The 17,181-nt window shown below is 38.4% G+C and overlaps 1 protein-coding gene across 5 annotated transcripts in view; it reads left to right on the forward strand.

Moving 5' to 3' along the window:
* LOC117991310 (neuropeptide CCHamide-2 receptor-like) overlaps positions 1 to 17,181 on the forward strand; it is a 63,845-nt gene that overhangs the window by 30,369 nt on the left and 16,295 nt on the right. For all 5 annotated transcript variants that reach the window (XM_069504956.1, XM_069504953.1, XM_069504955.1 and 2 more), the window contains exons 2-5: positions 10,807 to 11,011; positions 12,512 to 12,731; positions 14,110 to 14,273; positions 15,440 to 15,633. In XM_069504956.1, coding sequence (XP_069361057.1) covers positions 10,815 to 11,011; positions 12,512 to 12,731; positions 14,110 to 14,273; positions 15,440 to 15,633 — 775 coding nt within the window. In that variant the 5' untranslated portion in view covers positions 10,807 to 10,814. The remainder of the gene's footprint in view (positions 1 to 10,806; positions 11,012 to 12,511; positions 12,732 to 14,109; positions 14,274 to 15,439; positions 15,634 to 17,181) is intronic.

The following is a 17,181-nucleotide window of genomic DNA, read 5'->3' on the forward strand; positions in this document are numbered from 1 at the left end:
CAGTACAACGCTATTTCGAAGGTTAATAAAATATATCTATTCACTCCACATGGGTGAAGGTGGCCACCACGTGGCCACACACATCGTCGCATGCTATGAATAAAGGCGTAACTACCATTGTGACGTTTTAATTTCTTTTGCTGATTTAAAATAAATTCCATATAACTTAAAATAGATTTTATTGCTTATAAATTAACGGCTGCAAATAAGCCACAATTGTATTTTCGGAAAAGACGGGCGATTCTCTATTTGATTGGAGTTTCTCCATACGAGACCAAATCAGAACTGAGGCGATCCGTTGAAGAACCAGAGTAACCGACGTAACTTATAAACGGATTGCAAAGCTGAAGAGGTAATGACCAGGGTACATACTACGAAAAAGGAATAGACGTTGAGGTCCTAAGGTGCTTGAATAGGGACCTCGCATCGGAAAGCGCAACGTTGGAAGACCACCCACTAGGGTCGCGAGTCGCCGCTGGATTAAGCGCAAAACCGTAGTAGAAACTCCTATAGATATCTATTGGACGTCAATTTGTTGATAGTGATGATGATGATATACAATGTAAAAGGTGTTGGTAAAACTGTATTGAAAAGTTAAAAGCTTTAACAATCATGTTGTATTCATTACAAAAGTACTTTGCTGCAGCAATAAAGTACCTGCCTCTTAATTGAAATAAACATTTTATATGCATAAAATAATTTAAATCCGACTAATGGATTCACCAAAAATTATGCAGTCATAATTTTTATTAAAAATGCCCAGTTTACCGAAACAGCAACATTATTATTATCCATACTAATATTATAAATGCGAAAGTGTGTCTGTTTGTCTGTCTGCTAGCTTTTCACGGCTCAACCGTTCAACCGATTTTGACGAAATTTGGTACCGAGATAGCTTGCATCCCGGGGAAGGACATAGGCTACTTTTTATCCCGGAAAATTGAAGAGTTCCCACAGGATTTTTAATAACCTAAATCCACGCTTACGAAGTCGCGGGCATCAGTTAGTATCGCATAAAAGTAAAATGTATATTATAACCAACGTAATCGCATTTATCTCCGCCCATAATATCCATTTCTTAAACATTTTTATGCATGAATGAAATTTTTCATACCAAGAATAGGGATGGCACTTTCTATAATAATATTGCAGTTAATTTTTTAGCCAGAGATATTATTTATTTATTTAATCACGCCGCAACGGAGCAACTGATCGAAGTAATTTTTTGGCATGAATATAATCAAAGACCAGCTGGGTTAGCATGGGCTGAGACATTTCCTCCCCGGGGAAAGGTAAAATCTTTATACCTCCTACAGTTTTATTCACTCTCCGAGCATATGCGCACGGGTGGCTATTATATTATCCACAGTGGTAATAATGGTGGAAAGACGTCGAATTCCGGATGTTTTCCTTTACCTACTTGTTATGTTTGGGTTGCGTTTGGGTTGTGTAAATATGATAACCAAAACACAACCCAAACATTATCCATACATAGCACAAAAATAATCCAAACACAACCTAAACATAAGTAGATTTTATCCCTTCTTCACGCGACTTCATCCGCGTGGCTTTAGGATTTCCAAAGTCCCCTGAGAACTCTTTAATTTTCCGGGATAAAAGTAGCTTATGTCGTTCCCCGGGATGTGAGCTAACTTTGTATCCAATTTCATCAAAATCGGTTGAAATGATGGGCTGTGAAAAGCTAGCAGACAGACAGACACAAACTTTCGCATTAATAATATTAGTATGGATCAGTGGATATAATCGGGGGATTTTTTTTCTCCTGCTCATGCTAGGAAGGCTGGAGAGTAATAGATATAGGCTTTTTTCTCCGAAAAATAAAGAGTTCCCACGGGATATTTGAAGAAACCTAAATCCACGCAAAACTCACGTCCATCTATATGAAGAACTAGATTCTTCATAATATTTAGGTGACAGCCCTAATTCCAAAAATACAAAATACAGCAGAATGCCGTTGGCGGAATGCGTAATTGCGTAATTCTTCAAATAGTAGCGTAAATAGATGCTCTTATTTTTGTTTATGATCTGATAATGTCTGTTATTCCAGACTGGCAATGAATTTATACTGAAACTAGCTTATGCTCGCGACTTCGTCCGCGTGGACTACTCAAATTTCAAATCCCTATTTCAAGCCCTTAAGGGTTGAATTTTCAAAAATCCTTTTTTATCGGATGCCTACATCATAATAGCTATCTGCATGCTAAATTTGAGCCTGATCTGTCTAGTAGTTTGAGCTTTGCGTTGATAAATCAGTCAGCCAGTCACCTTTTCTTTATATATATATTTAGATTTAGACTAGATTCTTCATATTAAGGTGACAGCCCTAATTGAAAATAAACACAGCGGAATGGCGTTGGCGGAATGCGTAATTGCGTAATTCCTCAAATAGTAGCGTAAATAGATGCTCTTATTTTTGTTTATGATCTGATAATGTCTGTTATTCCAGGCTGACAATGAGACGGATCGGGCTGAAATTTGGCATGTAGATAGCCATTATGACGTAGGCATCCGCTAAGAAAGGATTTTTTGAAAATTCAGCCCCTAAGGGGGTGAAATAGGGGTTTGAAATTTGTGTAGTCTAGCATAAGCTAGTTTTCAATATAAGTATATTAGATTTATTTCCATTTGACTTTTGACTTTTGTATTGGTTTATTCGAATTTAATATTCATATTTTATAGGTGTAATAAAATTGCCAAAAGCCTCCATTACTCCAATACGCGCTCGCGCTTAAAAAGTCCCAGTACGAGTACACTATTAATGGCTGAAATTAAAATTGTATTACTTTACAGTTTACAGTCTACGGATTTTTGTTTTTAAGATTTTGTGGGTGTGTGTATAGGAGTGGACTGAAAACCGAAAGGTCGACGGTTCAAACCCCGCCCGTTGCACTATTGTCTACCTACTCCTAGCACAAGCCTGACGCTTAATTGGAGAGAAAAGGGGAATATTAGTCATTTAACATGGCTAATATTCTTAAAAAAAAAAGAAAAATAGGTTCGTCTATATTCTGACTGTGTTTTCTGTCACGTATAACTTAAGTACCTACCTTCAAGGCAAGAGTGAATAGACTCGCTCCAACTTACATAGGTCTCCTTACTAGACATGATTGTCGTCAAGTGCAACCTTATACCACAATACTGTCATAAAAAACATATAATATAAGTATTGTTTGTAACCTTTCCACAGCTAAATGAATCAGTAATGATGCTTATTAAATACTTTTGTTACTTAGTTTCACTTACTCACATGTTGTCATTCCGTCGACTAAGTATTTCGGCTAGTCTTCAACTGTGGAAACTACTTACTACATTTTGAAAGACTGGCTACATTTGACCGCAAGAAAATAATTTTTTGGTAATATTCCATGGATAGATACATCAAAACGTGGACACTGACAGTTGGCCTCGTCCACAAACTAAAAGTCGCTCAGCGTGCTATGGAGCGAGCTATGTTGGGTATCACTCTCAGGGATAAAATCCGGAACGAGGAAATTCGCAGAAGAACAAAAGCAACCGACATAGCTCAAAGGATTAGCGCGCTGAAGTGGCAATGGGCAGGCCATGTCTGTCGCAGAACCGATGGCCGATGGGGCAGACGTGTTCTGGAGTGGAGACCGCGTACCGGTAAGCGCAGTGTAGGACGACCCCCCGCCCGCTGGACCGATGACCTGAAGAAGGTGGTGGGGAGCGGTTGGATGAGGAAGGCGGAGGACCGTGTTTGGTGGCGCGCTCTTGGAAAGGCCTATGTCCAGCAGTGGACGCAAACAGGCTGATGGATGGATGGATAGATACATCAATCTGTTTAGTGGTTTTTGTGTGATTTGCAGACAAACAAGTAAAGATACAAACTTTTAAATATCTACTACCTATAATTAAAACTAGCTGACCCACTTTGGCGATGCTCGTGTAATTTCTGAAAATCCTTTCTTCTTCTTATTTTGCTTTATGGCTTTCAGTAGTGCCACACCGAAAATCCTTTTTTAGTGGGGGTTTATTTTATTTAAAACAACTACGTAGTACCTACCTAATTCCAAGTTTCTAATTACACCAGTTTGAGCTGTAGATGCTAGAAGGAAAAAGACTACACATATTATCACCATCTTCAGTCCTTTTCCTTTCAAGTTTCAGTTTCCTTTTATAGATAGATATTATAATATCGTGCACCTAACCTATTCGTCGAAACAGTACATATTCTCCCCGAATTATAATTTCTAACATTATTTTCCGGCATTAAATTACTGTCATAATTTGTAATTCCGCCAATCCAGTATCACAAGTACGGAAGGAAAACAGTTATTATAAACATTTTATCACTTGTTATTAACATCGTGACGTAAAATAAAATCCAATGAATGTATTGTCATTTAGCATCGTATAGAAGACGAACATACTTGAATTTTAGTTGGACATTTTCCGTGCATTGTGCAAATAAATTAACATATTTTTTTATGTATGTAGATATCATAAAAGTGAAGTGTTTGATAATATTTGGTTCTTCGAAACTGTATTTATTGGTTGTTTGGGTAGGTAATACTTCTTCTGTATTCTTGTGTTCTTCATAAAAATAACTTTCGTGACGTACGCGACTCATGTGCAATTATTTGTTTAGCTCGTTTCGAAAAATCAATCTTATTTATTTGATAATATTAACATTCTCGTAAGCTTTTCAGTTAAAAATTACTTTTTTAACACTTTATAATTTAATACCTATAAAGATCTTTGTACTCAGTACTAAGTAAGAATTTAACAAGAATACGAGTTAGAATAAAATTATTGAACTATGATCATATTATTTTGTGCTCTAATCAGTGATTGATTTATATCAAACTGAATGTATGGCACGGGCTGGATAGAGTACTTATATCTGTATATATAAAGGGAAAAGCTGACAGACTGACTGACTGACTGATCTACCAACGCACAGCTCAAACTACTGGACGGACCGATCTGAAATTTAGCAAGCAGATAGTTATTATGATGTAGACATCCACTAAGAAAGGATTTTTGAAAATTCAACCCCTAAAGGCGTAAAATAGGGGTTTGAAATTTAAGAAATCCACGCGCACGAAATCATAAGTATAAACTAGTGACGTATATTTTCAGCTATTTACACATAATAATGTTTTTAAATTTTTTATTTAAATTTCAGGTGACAATACAAAAAGATGGAGCAATATTACGTGCCTGTATACGCCATCTACATCATGGGAATATTAATCTTAGTGTTGATTCTTATTTTGATATGTTTACTTTATCTTCTTCTATGTAAGAGATACAAAAGTAACAATTCATATAGATTGCGAGTTTCTATTCCTGATGCACAACACCCTAAAACGAGCTCATTTCACTTACCGAAAATACAATTCATAAATAAGTTTGAAAAATTACGTGCATGCAGCGTTGAAAACGTTGGTGATTCACAAAGAAATCTATGCGGTACACCACAAGCTAATACTGAAAGTGAATCTGACCAAAATAAGAGTTACACTGATAGAGTCAAAAATAAAATTCCAGATCAAATAGCTATTATACCCCCTGACAAAATGGCGGCTCTCTGTGATGCCATACTTAACAACAAGGATCGAAAAGTCAATTTAGAAAACTTCCAAAAATTAGAAATACGTAATGAGGTTGTTTATCAAAAAAATGATAGAAAATCATTCGCGAATTTAAAAAATAAATGTGCATCAGTGCCCGACTTGGGAATATATGATGTTGTGACCACTGTACGTCCTGTGGAGATGGAAGAACTATCCGGTTTCAAAGAGTCTGGTGAAATGGATGAACCAACAGTGAAAATGTTGAAAATTTCCGATCACTGTGATCGTCATAGTGAATATTACAAGTTTCCACTCTCTTTTAGAATGACGTACGCAAATGCAAATGTAATATAGGTATCCATATTAGATAAATAACATGAATACTTCCTATGTTATTTTTGTGCCTATTCTACTCCCTCAACAAACTCTCGCACTGCCAAGGGTCACTAGTAAAGATCTCTTATATAAGAGCTTCCCTAATTCCTGTCCACTTTTACATTCTTCGTTTCTGTACAAATAAATCAAATATTATAAAGTGAAAGTGTGTCTGTCGGTCTGATAGCTTTTCACAGCCCATCCATTTAACTGATTTTGATGAAATTGAATTGAAAATTGAAGATTATTAAAATAGGATTGGTTCGTTCATTATAGTTTTATTTAATTTTTACCCGACTGCGGCGAAGGAAGAAAGGAGGATTATGTGTTTGAACAGTACACATACAGTTCACACACATAACGGACATACAGTATACATATCTATGTATTAAGGAACAAAAGTATATGAAATTCTCCAGACACATTCTAGAAACTATAATATCTGTGCCTGTGGTTTTCTAGAAATTGTAGATTTCATAGCTCGTCTCCATTTTTCGCAAGGATAATAACCTGCTCGGCTGATCTATTAACTTTATTAAAACGCTGTTTACATCCAACGCGGAGGCGATGAGAACTAATAACTGGAGCGGGGCTTTTATGAAAATTCAATTATCTTTTACACCGTAAAAGTGAAAACTGGAAAACTGTTGTTCGCAAGTTTAAGAGGGGTTTATCCGTAGTGCGCTTAAAAGAAACGTGGTTTAAAAAACCGTCTAAGTGCGAGTCAGACTCGCGCACCGAGGGTTCCAGTCCATTCAATCCGGTCAATTTCCGGTCTTGATGCTGTCTCCCTGATATGACACGGGATCAATGTGTCAACGCAAGTTGCGTCCCACATTAGCGCCCGTCCCCGTTCACAGGGAACCAGTATGGAATTTGTATGAAATGTGTCTGTCTATTTGTTACCTTTGCAATGCGCTAAGCATTGCAAAGGTAACAAATAGACAGACACATTCAGACAGACTCTAAAGTGATCTTGACGAAACTTGGCTCGTCGAACATAGGCTATTTTTTAATCTACGGGATTAAAAAAGACTAGATTTAGGTTAAAGTCGCGATCATCAGCTACTTTGTTTCTAATTAGTTGACTACTTTCTATCCTAGGGAATCAAAGACTTCCCACGGGATTTATCCACGCGGATGGCGGGCATCATCTAGTATTATTATAATTTACATTTCTAAATGTTTCACTTTCATTATAAAACCGTTTACGGTATCGACTGGCAACGGCCGTTGTTCATGGACAGATTATGTTTTCGACATGTTTACTGGATCATAATAAATCCAATAAATTAATGTTAAATAATCATTTTGACAATTTATCATTTTTAGGGTTCCGTACACGAAGAGTGCCATCGAGACCGTATTACTAAGACTTCGCTGTCCGTCCGTCCACCTGTCTGTCTGTCAGCGGGTTGTATCTCTTGAACTGTAATAGGTAGAGATTTTCACAGAATGCGAATTTCTACTGCCGCAACAACAACAAAAAAATAAAAAGTTTTATTTGTTGTACGATGGTATGGAACCCTTCGTAAGCGACTCCGACTTGAACTTGACTGATTTTTATTGAGTAGGTAGTTAGGTACTTATCTAACTAGTAGTTAACTACATATGCGTTGAGAGCGCTTGGTCTCATCCTGTAATGGTTTTTTTAATTAAAAATAGCGAACATACGAGCAGGCGGGTCACCTGATGTAGAATTTAGTTCATTATATTTCTAAATAGATGATGCCCGCGACTTGGTCTGCGTGGATTGTCTTTTTTAAATCCCATGGGAACTGTTTTTTTTTTCGGGATAAAAAGTATTCTATGTCCTTCCCCGGGATGTAAGCTAACTCTGTACCAAATTTCATCAAAATCGGTTAAACTGCTGGGCCGTGAAAAGTAAGCAGACATCTCTGTCTTCGACACACTTTCGCATTTATAATATTTGTATGGATAGTATGGAAGTACGGATTTCTAGGTGCTTTGAAATACTGATAATTTATGTCTACTAGTGTTTTATTTCGTATATTTTTACAACTTAAGTAAGTAATATAAATTTTATTTACACACACGCACTAAGTAGCTGTGTTAGCCTAGTGGTTAGGACATCCGCCTTCTAATTGGAGGTCGGGGTTCGATCCTGGGCACGCACCTCTAACTTTTCGGAGTTATGTGCGTTTTAAGTTATTAAATATCACTTGCTTTAATTAACGGCGAAGGAAAACATCGTGAGGAAACCTGCATGCCTATGAGTTCTCCATAATGTTCTCAAAGGTGTGTGAAGTCTACCAATCCGCATATGGCCAGCGTGGTAGACTATGGCCAAACCCTTCTCACTCTGAGAGGAGATCCGTGCTCTGCAGTGAGCCGGCGATGGGTTGATCAAAATACAGGTACTTGAATAATATTATATTGTTGAGCAAAGTTTGAATATTAGACGTCCTGCGCCTTAACTCTACCCAAAGTTCTACGATTTTGCATGCATTCCGAATCGAGGTGCGGCAATTTCAGTTATTCATTGGGATTTCATGTAATGCTTAAAGTTTTGCTATTAAATTGCATGAGAAACTAAAGTGATTATGTAGGTAACTAATGCGCTTGCCTAAGACTCTTGACTTAAAGATACCTACTTACTTATATTAAAATTGGAGAGAAAAACAGATGCTGGAAGAGAGTTTCACATCTTAGCAGTTGGAATTAAAAACGAGTAAACAATTCGCTTCGTACCTACGTGTCCGTGAAATTTCGACTACGTACGGGTGCAGACCTTGACGATGCCTTGCGGTACGATAGTAGAAAGGTGAGGAATAGGAACTAGGTCTAAAACTTCTTGGGCACACTGTTCGAAATAATAATGATGATCCTGTAGAATATCTTACTGATAGACAGGCAACTTTGCGCTTATGTTCCAAACTTTGAAGCTTAGAATAGAACAACGCATCGCCACCAATGAGTAGAGGGACGACACGGCTTAGGACTAGATATACCTATTTGTGTTTACATATTTTCAAAGTCCAACAGGATTTTATGTTGCTAAAATTATAATCCGTACCCTACCTACTTGGAGGTCGAGTCCATCGATAAAATATAATGTTAGAATTTAAAATTAGAACGTAGTAGGAACGGCCAACGATATGGAAATAATATTAATAGCAAGATGACTGGATGAGGATTATTTAAAAGTGGTAACGATTTTCGATACTCAAGTTTTCTATCGCAGTATTTTCATTTTTTGATTTCTCTTACTAGCAAAAGGTAAGTAGGTAGGTATACTTTACTACATATTTTTTCGAGAAATAGAAGCAAGAGAAATTGAGCCCAATTTTACCATGAAATGATAGGTTTATCCTTGAAAATGCTGCCGGTTTAGCCGATTGATATGTAAACATATTGATTTGTACTTACATAAATTTAGTTGGGAGCATTGATAAAGGCTGTAAACTCTAAAAGCAAAATCAAAAGGGAACATAAACGGCTTCAGAAACGCATATTATTCACTGCACATAATCCTGGTTTAAATGCAGAGAGCAGTGTATTCCCAGAATGCATATAAATAAACTAATTCGGATGCGTTGAAACTCGCACGCCTGCAAAATTGCTATGTAATCTCGTAAAGTTTTGTGGTGCAATCCAATCCATCAACCTATTTGCGTCCACTGCTGGACATAGGCCTTTCCAAAAGCGCGCCACCAAACACGGTCCTCCGCCTTCCTCATCCATTCGCTCCCCACCACCTTCTTTAGGTCATCGGTCCAGCGGGCTGGAGGTCGTCCCACACTGCGCTTACCGGTACGCGGTCTCCACTCTAGAACACGTCTGCCCCATCGGCCGTCGGTTCTGCGACAGACGTGACCTGAAGCTTTGTGTTGCTGCTAACAATTTTGCCGGTTCGATAATGCTGAGCGACAGATAACGGTACCTTACCATTCCCTCATCTGTGTCTATAACCTCAGATTCATACTGGACTACTTACCCGTACATAAAAAATACGGACATTCATACAAACTTTCAAAGGAGTGGAATTTCGAATAAACCTTTATGTGAGTGCCTTGGGTCATAAAGGGACCTATTCTCAAAGTTTCACGTTTCCTACCAGCAGTATGCTGTGCATTGATAGATCAGTCAGTCAGTCAGGACAAGACTTTTTATATGAGGGCCCAAAAAAGGAGTGTAATGTGTTGGTCATGTTTTCAGGGTTCATGTTAGATGCCTACGTGAGTTCCTTTATTCCACCATAACTTCTAAATGCCTGAACAGCATTGGATGTAGGTATGGGGTATCGTAAGAGTCCCTAGCTCGCTACATATTCTACCCGAGTGTCACTACTTAGCTCTTTGAAAAAAATTGTATGGCGCCATTTTGCATTTTTTAGATCGTTTTTAGCAGGGTTTTTTATTTACGACTTATTAGATGTATAGAAGCTGTGATAGCCTAGTGGTTAGGACGTCCGCCTTCTAATCGGAGGTCGGGGGTTCGATCCCGGGCACGCACCTCTGACTTTTCGGAGTTATGTGCGTTTTAATTAATTAAATATCACTTGCTTTAACGGTGAAGGAAAACATCGTGAGGAAACTTGCATGCCTAAGAGTTCTTTATAATGTTTTCAAAGGTGTGTGAAGTCTACCAATCCGCACATGACCAGCGTGGTAGACTATGGCAAGGCATTCCGAACCAGTGGTAGATGCATCCGACTATTCGTAAGCACTTGTAAAAGTTTATACGAATAAAAAAAGATTTTCATTTTCATTTTCATTTTATGGCCAAAACGCTTCTCATCCTGAGAGGAGACCCATGATCTGTAGTGAGCCGGCGATAGGTTGATCATGATGATGATGATGAGATGTATAGATGATAAAATGTACTTAATGTAACTCTTTTGTTGCAGATGGAAACATGCATACGAATGTGAATGCGAGCGCCTTAGTGTACGACAATTCATCAGACAGCGGGTACACACCGTACAGTGACCGCATAGAGACGTACCTGGTGCCGGTGATATTTGCTCTCATCTTCATCGTAGGCGTGCTGGGAAATGGGACACTGGTCATCGTTTATATCAGGCACAGGGGCATGCGAAATGCGCCTAATACGTGAGTTCACATTTTAAAGAGGCCCCGATTCTCTAGTCTCTCTCTAAACTAAATTTTGAGTATCTGCATCCTTTTCTTTTTACTAATGCTAAAAAAGGAACGGAACGTGTCTTTCACATTTAAAGACTCTAAATTTTAGTGCACAATAGAAATTTAAACAGTAGGTTTGCGAGTGCGTGCTAAAATCACGGGTTTTACCATCTAAAAATTAAATTTAGAACTGTCAAACTGTGTCTGTCCTTTTCATATTACATTAGTAAGAAGAGCATGCGAATACTCTAAAATTAGGTTGTGCTCAGAATCGGTGCCATTGGTACTAATTCTGAGCACACCTAAATTTTAGAGTATTCGCATCCTCTTCTTACTAATCCCGACTTAATATTATAAAGGCGAAAGTTTGTATGTGTGTGTGTGTATGTTTGGTACTCCTTCACGCAAAAACTACTGGACGGATTTGGCTGAAATTTGGAATGAATATAGATTATACCCTGGATTAACACATAGGCTACTTTTTATCTCGGAAAATTAAAGAGTTCCCGCGGGATTTTGAAAAACGTAAACCCACGCGGACGAAGTCGCGGGCATCAGCTAGTGTAATATAAAAAGGACAGACACAGTTTGACAGTTTGAAATTTAATTAAGAGCTGTCAAGCCTCGTGACTTTAGCTCCCAGTCGCGAGCCTATTATATTTTAAAGTAGCGTGCAACAATTTAAACAATAGCCACTACTGTAAAATTCATGTTCTGTCCTTTTTTAGCAGTGTTAAAAGGAAAAAGATACTCTAAATTTAGTTTAGAGAAAGAAAACAGAATCGGCGCCATTAGGGGCCGAAAGCTTCCGTTTGTGGTTTTATTAATTGAATCTAAGTAAGTATTATCTTAAACGTTATTCGTCTCTATGAACATTTTATTACACTAAGTTGAAGGTAGTAAAATTCTCTACAAAAATAGTCCAGTCCATTTTTGACAAAATGGCCAAGTACTAAGCTAGCGACAAATCACGTGCAGAATTTCTGTGATTGATTTTTTGCTAAATTTTCTTAAATATTTTGGGATTAAGATCCTATGAGACTACATTGTAAAATTGCAGTCAAGTAGGTACTTTATTTCATTATTTTTTTTTAAACTCTAAAGGTCTATCAACATCCAATTGTGAAACATCTTGATTACCACAACATACACTGCGAATTTAAAAAAAAAACAACCTCTTAAAGAACCATTACGTATAACCAATTGAAGAGAATTTCACGACTGGAAAAACGCGCGCGCCTCCGTAAAGTGTGCCGTATGGAAATTTTAAAGAGCACCATATTATTAACAACCATAATTATTTTTTTTGCACGGGCAAGCGTCAAAGAGAATTAAATTAAATTAAATTTAAAGTTTCTATTAAATTTAAATTTAATAGAATTTGTTTAATAGAAATTGTTTGTTTTTTCCGCTGGATTCGTATTTTGCCATAAGAGATGCAGCAAAGCTAACAACTTATTTTTTCCATAGATACATATTTTCCCTGGCGCTGGCAGATCTTCTCGTCATCCTTATCTGCGTGCCCTTCGTGTCGGTCATCTACACGCTGGAGTCGTGGCCCTGGGGCGAGGCTATATGCAGGATATCGGAGACGGGGAAGGACATAAGCATTGGAGTCTCCGTGTTCACTCTCACAGCTCTATCGGCTGAAAGATACTGCGCGATTGTCAACCCTTTTAGGAAGCTTCAGGTAGTTAGTCACATTTCTTTGCCTTATCTCGAAGAACCGATCGATGTGTTTGTTGGGGGTGTTTCTGGTGGCATACACTGCGTGGTGACTTTGCAAAATGTAGCATTGGAAGATCATCCACCATAGTGGATGAATAATCTCAAGCAAGTAACAGGGAGCCACTGGATATGCACTACTTAAACAGTAGAATTCTACATTTAGGCCCTTTTCTGAATAGTCCGCTGCTGATATCTGCAGAAATTTTTGCGGAGCCGAAAGATTTTCAACTTTCAGTACTAACACAACATTATACGTAGACTGTGATTTTGGTGCGTCCAGCTCGGTAAAATGCCGGGTGGCTACTGGACATGGATGCAGATTGCAGAGACGCGGTAAACCAAGCGCTGCGCACTGCCGCTTTCCCGCACCAATCAAGGACGCTCGATAGAAATATAGGCGCTCGGTACCGGGTATACCGAGCGTGCTGATGTCGCATCGCTGCTGCACCGACTAATCAGAAAACGGCTTTTGTACTGACAATTATTACAGGGGGCACCTATTTCTTTGTTGCAAAGTGTTACTGTTGACATTAGTTAATTTAGTTGCTAATTGCGACATGAGAGACGTCCTAAACACAAACGCCTTTAATTAGTTAGTTGTGTCTAACTTGTTAGTGGAACTCCGCAGTGAATTGTTAGAGACGTGTTTGCTTGGTTATATCATATTATATCAATTTCTGCTATGTAACTTTAATTACATTTAGTTATGTAACTACTTATAATACAATTATAATACAACTAGCTGATGCCCGCGACTTTGTCCGCGTGGAATCAGGAACTCTAATTTCCAGGATAAAAAGTAGTCACTCTCCAGGTCCTTAACTAAATCCATGCAAAAAATCACGCTTGCTCCATTGCGGCGTGATTGAATGACAAGCCAACAACCCAATAAACCATCAAACTAATAAACAAACACACTTTAACATTTATAGCAAGTACTTACCAATAAAGTACAGTGCGACAAGTGCGTGACGAAAATCAGAACTAACGTTGCCGTCAAGTGTCCCCTTTGTTCTTGTTTGAATATTCTAAGCCTTTGTTCTCCAACAGCGCCCCCCTGTCAATGTCATTCAAGTGCCAAGAGAGCCTTGTCGTACTGTATGTTATGAGCGGGTCTTCTCCGTTTGGCCGGAACGGCCAAGCGGGGGTACGGGCCTCGAGGCATGGCCTCCTTACCCGGGTGGGGCGCAGGGCAACTTTGTGCCCTGGTGACTGTTTGAAGTCGGAATTACACCGACTTGGGCCTGCCAATCTTGGCTTATGGCCCTAGGGGTCTTGTTCTGCGTTTGTTTGTTCTCCGCGCGCGGGCGGCGTATGTTATGATGTGACCCTTGTTCTAGCTCCGCAAACTCCCGCTAGTTTGCGCCACAATCATATGGGCGGCTGCTCTGATCTTCGCAGCGCCTGCAGCGCTGTTCTCCAGCACTATTACTCATGAAATCGACAACAACGTATCTATTATATACTGCTCGCCATATCCTGAGACTTGGGATAGCTATGCTAAGTACGTATTATTGAATAAAAGTTATTGCTTAATTTTTGACATTAATTCTCACTGAGCAAAATGGGTAGTGATAACAGGAGCTCAGGTATTAATTACATCTATAGTGTGACCACCTCTGTTAGGTCGACACTCTCTTGCTATTGGCTAAAATGAATGCATACAGCAGAAATGCTATAAATTCAGCCAATTGCAACAATTTGAGGTTGTAGTAATGATTGATGAAGCTTTTCCATAAACGACCAGCTATTTGTTTTTGAGAAATGTGAATATTGGACGTCATGGTCATTTGTCACAACTTAGTTTAGGCAATAAATCTTTTTGCTCCATTTGTCGTGGAGACTCTGGGGCCATGGAGTCTTAGTGCTAAATTTTTTTTACGAGACATTTCACTGCGATTAATAGCCTCATCTGGTGACAGAAGACCTGGCTCATTTTTTGCGCAACAGATCAGCCTGGCTGTCCAGCGCGGAAATGCAGCGAGTTTTCTTGGCATCATTCCACGCCGGCATTATTTGTATAGTAATTAGATAAGGCTAGCTTTAAGTTTCATTGTAATATTTTCATTAAAAAAACCTTTCAAAGAGTTATTTAGGTACCTTATAATAATTATAACCTCAATAGCTCAACTGGTAAAGGAGTGGACTGAAAACCGAAAGGTCGACGGTTCAAACCCCGCCCGTTGCACTATTGTCGTACCTACTCTTAGCACAAGCTTCACGCTTAGTTGGAGAGGAAAAGGGAATATTAGTCATTTAACATTGCTAATATTCTTTGTTTAAAAAAAACAATAATGGCAAACCTTGCTACCACAACTAATACTAAAGATTTTGTTAGCAGCTTACTTCTTAGACCTGGATAGACAGACATGCCTAAAATGCACGGTACACGACTGAACTGTATGAAGGCGTTCAAACTGCCGAACAGTCTTTAGAGCCGCGCTACCATAATGTGGCGTGGTTTATTGTTCCTTGTATTACAATTTAAAAATCGTACATGAGTTCATTGCGACTTTGTCGTCACACTTTATGTTCAGGCCTTATAATATCTACGTTGCCCTACATAGTTTTTCCGTCTCTTCCAACATTATTCTGTTCAGGTTTATAAAACGAAGTTCTTTCAAATTACTGCTCGTTTAATACCATTCTGATCATATTACGTTCCTTTAGATGGATGACATTAACGAAAGCGATCATTTACTACGCGCTTCCGCTCCTCGTGATCGCATTCTTCTACTCGCTAATGGCACAACGACTGCTGGCAAGTACCAGGGAGATGCCAGGCGCGCTACACGGCGGACAAGGCGAGGCGCAGGCAAAGGCACGGAAGTCTGTCGCTTGCATGGTCTTGATATTTGTTATTGGTGAGTTTTATCATAGTTTTTTATACTCAGACTAATAATGAAAGACTACTACTACGCGCTCCTGCTCCTCGTGATCGCCATTTTCTACTCTGTAACTGTACTCTAAAAGTGTTCTGATCTTGAACCTGTGCAGGAGGCGATTAATGATCTATTCGGTTGTACTAGTTTACAGGATGAGCGCGAAGGCGAAGTTCTTTGCAGGCCATCAGTCAACTTTCGATTAATCGAATATCTACGAGAGAAAGCTATACACAGACCTCTTTTCTCTAGCTATTCTCCTCCACTCTCTTCTACTTCTTGAAATTGGCGGCTGTGCAGGTGTCTTCAAGACCCTACTCTTGCAGAGTTATTTTTACTTGAAACCTACTGAACCATCGAGTAAGAATAGATTTTTTTATAAAAGAGCTTTTGTATAGTCACACAAATAAAACATAGGTACCTACAGTTAAAAAAAATCTTGGATTGATACTATTCTGCTTCATACGATAAAAAATTCTAACCAGGCTTGAAAACCTATTTTCAATTCAATTGAAAATCAAACAAAAAGCTTTTAAAATATATCCAAACCACTCGGATGCTCTACTTAACCACTGAAGCAATTGACACCGATAAGATAGAGGCAGCGTCACACTCGTCGATAGATGCATTTACTCGTGGTCTAAGATCCGGCATTAGAAATATCTACCCCCATCTGTTATTTAATGGTGATAAAGGTACTGCACGGATTTGGCTGAAATTTGGAATGGAAATAGATTATACCCTAGATTTGGGATTTGTCTTAAGGATTTCCAAAGAGTTTAAACTACCGTCAACACTTGTAATTCTCTATAACTCGTTCGTTAGATCATCTCTGGAATATGCTTCCACAGTCTGGAGTCCTCAGTATAATGTACATAAGGATAAAATTGAAAGAGTCCACAATCGGTTCAAAAAACGACTAACATATTACATATTAAACAATACTAATAGTAATGACTATCCCCATATGCCAGTTTCAGCTGCTGACAGACGTGTTCAAAGAGATCAAATCCTTTTATTTAAGCTTCTTAACAACGGCGTTGACTCACCATATCTGCTATCAAAAATATCTTTAAGGTGCCCACGGGTTAACTCCCGGCATCGGAAACTGTTTCATATTGCACCAAGTAAGACTAAACACGCTGATAACACATTCATACGACGAAGTTGCAACCAAGCTAATCATCTATTCGCGAAAAGTGATATTTTTCATCTCTCTCTCCATAGGTATAAATTAGCAATTAAGGATGTTATATCAAATTCTGCCTAGTTATAGTTTATACTTTAGTCGATTTCAGTTCTGTGTTCCATAAGTTTACCTACCTAGTTAGTTTTAAATACTCTGTGCCTAGTTTTTCATACGCATACTATGCCCGTGTGTTGTGGACATAATTCTTTATTATAAGTGTTAATTTCTCATTGGAGACTGCTTTGGTTTAAGTGTTTATATATATATACTATCTAGTTAACTAATTGTAACTGTTTGTCTCTATAAAAAAATAAAATAAAATAAAAAAAATTAACATATAG

The sequence above is a fragment of the Maniola hyperantus genome, chromosome 19, assembly GCF_902806685.2.
Source record: "Maniola hyperantus chromosome 19, iAphHyp1.2, whole genome shotgun sequence".
In the NCBI taxonomy this organism is placed as follows: Eukaryota; Metazoa; Arthropoda; class Insecta; order Lepidoptera; family Nymphalidae; genus Maniola; species Maniola hyperantus.